The sequence below is a fragment of the Mus caroli genome, chromosome 8 (assembly GCF_900094665.2).
Source record: "Mus caroli chromosome 8, CAROLI_EIJ_v1.1, whole genome shotgun sequence".
NCBI lineage: Eukaryota > Metazoa > Chordata > Mammalia > Rodentia > Muridae > Mus > Mus caroli.
Genome location: NC_034577.1, coordinates 12,359,138 through 12,365,182, shown reverse-complemented (window position 1 = coordinate 12,365,182; position 6,045 = coordinate 12,359,138). Strand labels below are relative to the sequence as shown.

The window sequence follows — 6,045 nt, the reverse complement described above, 5'->3', positions numbered from 1 at the left end:
ATACTGCTTAAGAATTAGCTTGCAACTCTGATCTAATGTTATTTAAAGCCTTTTGGTCAAACAGCAAGAGGAAGCATGAAAACCTTTGTTTGCTTCCACAGGAAGCCATGGGAAGCAAAACTCGTGCTACTGTTGCTAAGTGTTGCTGACNTTNCCCTATTCCCAACATCTGTCTTTGTGTCCTTCTAGCGGTGGGCCTGGCTGCCTGCCAGGAACCTGCTCTCCCGAGCAATGGCATCAAGATAGGAGACCGGTACATGGTGAACGATGTGCTGTCCTTCCAGTGTGAACCTGGGTATACCTTGCAGGTAGGCATCCTCTGGGACTGTGAGGGAGGCTCAGCATGGCCATCTATGGTGTTCATGCCCAATGTTCATGCTCTAAGCCANGTTCATGCNGTTAGTTTGCCTTGTCCCCCTTGGTCTGTAAATGAGCAATCCATGTACGTTGTAAAAACATGGTNATAGGAATCATCNTTTACATGCTGAAGCACCTCAGCAGACTGCCCCATTTTATTTTTTAACAACTATTTTCTTTGAAAATTGTGTTTTCTTTCCATAATCATNTAGAGAAAAACCAAGGACCNAGGAGGTATCAGAGTATCTATAAAGNCCCCACTTAGCTCCTAGCAGTGGAATATGCTACTGAGCACTGGGCTTTGGCTCATTTGCATTTTCCATAACTCCATTTTGTAAGTTACCACTAGCTACCTCAGTTATTCCCCCACAGAGAAACATTCAGTGGCTTTTCCAAAAAAGCAATAAATAAGTTTTGCTATAAGTTTTTACAGTTGTTTAGCAAAATTATGTAAATGTCTCCATACATGCACTATAAATGGACAAACAGCAAGATGAATGCTGTTTCTGTTATCTGTTTCCTGTTTTAATCATGTGCTACAAACAGCAGTAGTCATAGCTGACCCTACTCATGTTTGTACTCTTCATAAATTTCATGTCTCAGAGCAATTTTTCACAGGTTTACAATAACATTGAATTTGATGTTGTCCTAAATGCTGTCNCTGGGCTATGCTCTGCACCTAACTTCCTNGAACAGCTTGAGTAAGAATCAAGGAAGAGGTGAGATGATATACCATAAGATAAGAACAGTATANAATCAGCCTCTTCACAGATTATGGGGTAAAGAACTATGCCAAGTACCAGTGTACAGCACCTGGTGAAGGCTAGGTNNTGATACAAGACTTCACATCAGTCCCCATAGACCCTGTGGCATGAGCNATGAGTNCTATGATTGGAGGAAATGTCTATTAAATTTCCAACANGNTTCCAAACATGGAGCATGTAGATATTATCATCATAGGAAAATATTATATAAACCAGTAATTAATGTATCACTTTCATGAAGNCCAGACTATAGCTCACAGCCCTTGGATGTTGCCTGGCACGGCATTAACCATATGGATTCTGCACACAGTGGGTTGTAGAAATTGAGTTTCCCCACAGGACTCTGTGCTCTTTGACAGAAACACATGCTTAACTGGATGGACACAGGGAGACTAATCACATGGTACTTAAGAATTGTGCTTGTACCTATTACAATAGAGAGAATCCCATGTCCTAGATCATGAGTTCCACATACAAAGGTACCTTAGTTCACTTCCACATGCTTTTTGTTTGGTCTTTTTCCATTCACTTTTGTTATAACTGACTGAGGCTACATCAATACTGTTTGCTTTTCTCCCATGAAATCCACATTTCAGCATTTTCTCCTCTTCTGATATCTGTGTTCTTTTGTGCTGAAGAAGTGATCTTGTAGCTTCTGTTAGCTTCCTTTCTTTAGTGATAGTTTAAGATCTTGGAGAGTAGACCCTCATTCAAACAGAGATCTCCTATAGCATGGAATTGACACTCTTCCTAGACACACTAGCCTATGAAGACTTACCAGGTTGCTTCTTAGCTCTGCTCTTCAAATGTAATGCAAGCCATTGTCTTTACTATAAACAGCATTGAGCTTGGAACTTAGACGATGTTAATATCCCCAAGAGCAGAAGTGGATGCTCGGCAGCTTTTATTGCTAACATGGCTTCACAAACACACTAATTACCTTGCACACATAGAACATACAGCATCCTGCAAATCACTGTTCCTAATGCAGTTCTCACAGAAACATATATGACACAGAATGAGACTGATGGCCATACGCCATTGTACTAGCAACCTAGGCTGCTAATAAATCCTGACTACCTGAAGACCCAGCCAACATAGATTTGCTTTCGTGTTCTTTTAAAAACATAAAAATCCAAACATTCCTCTTAAGATAAAACCTTGAAGATAAAATCTTCAGGATCCAATTTTGTATTTNATCTATTACACAAATTTTATTTGAAATCACTCATCCAAATTGTTTATGGTACTGTCCATAGCGGAATATGCTCCGATTTGTAATAAATGACCATTTTACTGGCAGTCTTCAATAAATATCTTGAAAGGCTTTTGCCCTTTATGTCTAGCCATAATTCAGGAAGAAATTTATTAAATACAATTTAATGGGCCAAGGGATATATAAACACATGCAACTTGGCATCTGATTGTCTTCTTGAAAAACACATCTTTCCAACTGGGTGTGCTGGTACATGCTTTTAGTCCTAACACTTTGGGAGACCAAGGCAGAGGGATTTTAATTTGAAGCTAGCAGGGAGCAACAAAGCAAAACCATAACTCAAACCCAAACACTGTAGTAAAGACAAGAACTTATCTGACATTTGATAAACAAAGCTAAGAAACAAACTTATTTTCCTTTAGAACTTTTTTTTTAATTCCAGTAAGAATGAAAATTGAAGTTAAGGTGTTTTTTTTGTTTGTTTGTTTTGTTTTGTTTTTGTTTTGTTTTGTTGTTTTTTAAACAGAATAATCAGCTCCAGGGAGCCAACCCCCTCATCTATGTTCGCCATACATGTAAATTTATGCTTCCTGAATCACTGGTGTGTGGAGTTTTGCCTTAGTCCCTTTGGTGCTACTTTTAGGTGGGAGGGAAAATGTATGAGGAGAGATGAGCAGAGGGAGGAAAGATTAAAACAGAACACCACTGAAGGGTACCTCCTCCAGAGAAGTGGTTCTCAACCTGTGGATCTCTACCCTTTGGGATTGTGTGACCCTTTCACAGGAGTCCCCTATGACCATTTGCTTATTATATATTCACATTACAATTCATAACAGTAGAAAAATACAACTGTGAAGAAGCAACAANAGTAATTTTATGGTCGTGGGGGNNAGGGGTCACCATAACATTAGGAACTGTGTTAAAGGGTCGTGGCGTTAGGAAGATTGAGCACCACTGATCTAGAGCTTTCTGTTTAGAAAGAATTCAGCACAGTACATCCCTTCAAATCTCTCCACTGCTGTTTTGGCTTTTAGAAGACCAAGTTTTGAACAGTGCTCTGTTTCAAGGATCACAAGATCCTGANTTGTGAGGATTGATTTCACTACAGACAAGAAGGTGCCTCCCGCCAGGCAAGGCAAACTGAATGGCCAGTTACACTGCAGAGGTTGGAGTGAGGATGAATTNTGGCTCCTGCACAGTCAGAAAAGTAACCCCAAATGGGCTGGCAGCAAATTCTAGCACACCATCCTCTCAGCCCCTACCATTTGTCCCCCAGTCATCCCTGCCTCTGAAGCCAAATGTTGTGATATAGCTGCTTCTGGGGGGAGATGAGACACACTTTGTCTGATTATGTTTGCCTTCCTTGGGCATGGTGAAAAATTAGCCAGAATGCTGGCTCTTTAGGTACCCAAGATTTTGTTAGTGAAAAGGACCTTGTTGGTGTTAATTGATTTTTCCAAATGAGACTCATTTATAAGAGTTAGATTCACAGTTTTCAGAGACAAAGAAGATAAGTACATTCTTATACATTTCATTCCTAAATGCTCTGCTGAAATAACAAACAAACTTCCTGGTTTGCCTTTCAACAGGGCCGCTCACACATTTCTTGTATGCCAGGAACCGTACGTCGCTGGAACTACCCTTCCCCTTTGTGCATTGGTAAGTACACCTGCACAGCCTTGCTGAGTGGCCCTCATCCAGCCANCTTGCTTTAACGTATGTCCTTCCATGGCCCACTCAAAGCACCCATTGTCCCTCTCAGAAGCACACACTATTAGAGAGCACATTCACACAGGGGGAAGTCACAGGCATGCAGGGAGCTCCTCCCTGTGGAATTCAGTAGTTCAGCTTTTGAAGGGACTTCAGATCAGGCTACACAGAGAAGCTCTGAGACTCCCAGCTCAAAGTGCCAAACAGTTCAAATCCATGCCAGAATCCCAATTTATTAATTTATGAAGGAAGATGGTAAGAGTACTGACAGGCTGAATGGCTTTTCTGAACATGCCGTTAGCCTCAGGAAAGGCNTGTTTGTAGAAGCAAAGCTCAGAATTACAAGCAAGTCATTGGATCTTCAGAAACCGGTCTGTTTGTATTCTACATTGAAGGGCTCATGACANCTATGTGTAGACACCCTTACTAGGACTGGAGAACCACTGCCTATTTTGTGGGGGGAGAGCTATGCCTGAGGCTTACAGCATAACAGTGCAAACTGCAGGACAGGCAGCTCCGCACCAGAGCCATGTGATCAGCTTCTGCAGTTTGTGGGTTACACCTCTGACCTGCATAGCCCACCTACCCGCCCCGTATCTACTTCCTTTTCCTGTCCTTGCTCTAGAAACTGTGCACACTTTTCCAACTGCCCCCGTCTCCTCTAGTTCACTGGGCAGCTGGTATGACAGAGACTGTGGCCAACAACAAACCCAGCAGCACTAAATCTGTCCTTATATAAAGTGTTCTTAAGGTGTTTATCATCCAGTTTTTAAACACGACTTCTGATTTTTCCATGCATTGCAGTCAGACAATATGGAGGGAATTGGCTGCTCTTGANTTTGGATTAAACCTTTACCTTATCTGTCAGATTCCTAGAAACCTTTAACCTCTGCCCCTGGTGCCTGGGCTAGATGGCTTTCCATGAGGTTTAGTACCATTAACATCATTTACATCATCTTCCCACAAGCCAGAGGACTCTGACAACATTTGTGTCTGGTTCATCACCCTGTTCATCAGATCCAGAATGAAGGCTATATCAATGCCTGTCTAAAAACCTGGCTTGTTGCGGCAGAGGCTCTCTGACACTTCCTGAGTTTGTAAGGTCTTCCCACAATGGCCGCAGCTGTTGCCACGTTCAGATCTCTGATGCCCATACCNAANTCAGACAGCCCATATAGTCTGGGACTGCTTTAGGAGAAAGGGCCATCTGTGTTCACAAATTGAACAGCTTTACATGTTGTGACATATCCTCTAGGCTGTTCTCAGTTTCAGGATATACTTTGTTGAGGACCATGATGATATACTATGATGGTCCCCCAAGTCAACAATATGATAACTGTTGGTGTTTCATTGACATGCTAATATCCCTGCTTCTCAAACAAGTCTTAGCTACACAATGATTTTGAGAAATATACAGTTTAACTGGTGAATGGGACTCGATATAGAGGATAACATATGGCCCCAAATGCAGTGAACAAACAAAACTCAATGCTCTATAGCGGCCTTGCTCTGGAAAATAATTCCCATCTGTATTCACCATCATATTCCCTTTCAAGGGAGCGTTCTTCCTTAGAGGCCAGTATTTTATTTGTGACACACAAACATAAATTTCTCTATTAACATACATTCGACACAAAAAGCTGCTGGTGTAAAATGGAGGTTTGTATCCCAGCCTCAGTCTGGAAGACGAAGCAGAAGGATTCAAGGAGCCTGAGATTCTTTACATAGATCACCCATCTCCTTGCAAGCTACCATTTTCCAACTATNGTGATTTTGATTCTTTCAACTCTGAAGTGGAACTGTCTCCCAGCAGACATATTCACTTGAGGGCTATTGTGTTTGCACTGTGCTTCCTAAGAAAATGTTTTATTTGAATTTGAATAACTAACTTAGATTACCAAGATATATGTCTTTTACATGTCCTTTAATGAGGATATGTATGTATATACATATATGTAATATTAGTATTAATATTAGAATATATATATATATATATAT

At 41.1% G+C, this 6,045-nt stretch overlaps 1 protein-coding gene across 1 annotated transcript in view; it reads left to right on the top strand.

Moving 5' to 3' along the window:
- Positions 1–6,045, top strand: part of Csmd1 (CUB and Sushi multiple domains 1) — a 1,596,626-nt gene that overhangs the window by 1,460,251 nt on the left and 130,330 nt on the right. Inside the window, exons 36-37 of the mRNA XM_029480674.1 lie at positions 190–308; positions 3,927–3,996. Of these exons, the coding sequence (XP_029336534.1) occupies positions 190–308; positions 3,927–3,996 (189 nt within the window). The remainder of the gene's footprint in view (positions 1–189; positions 309–3,926; positions 3,997–6,045) is intronic.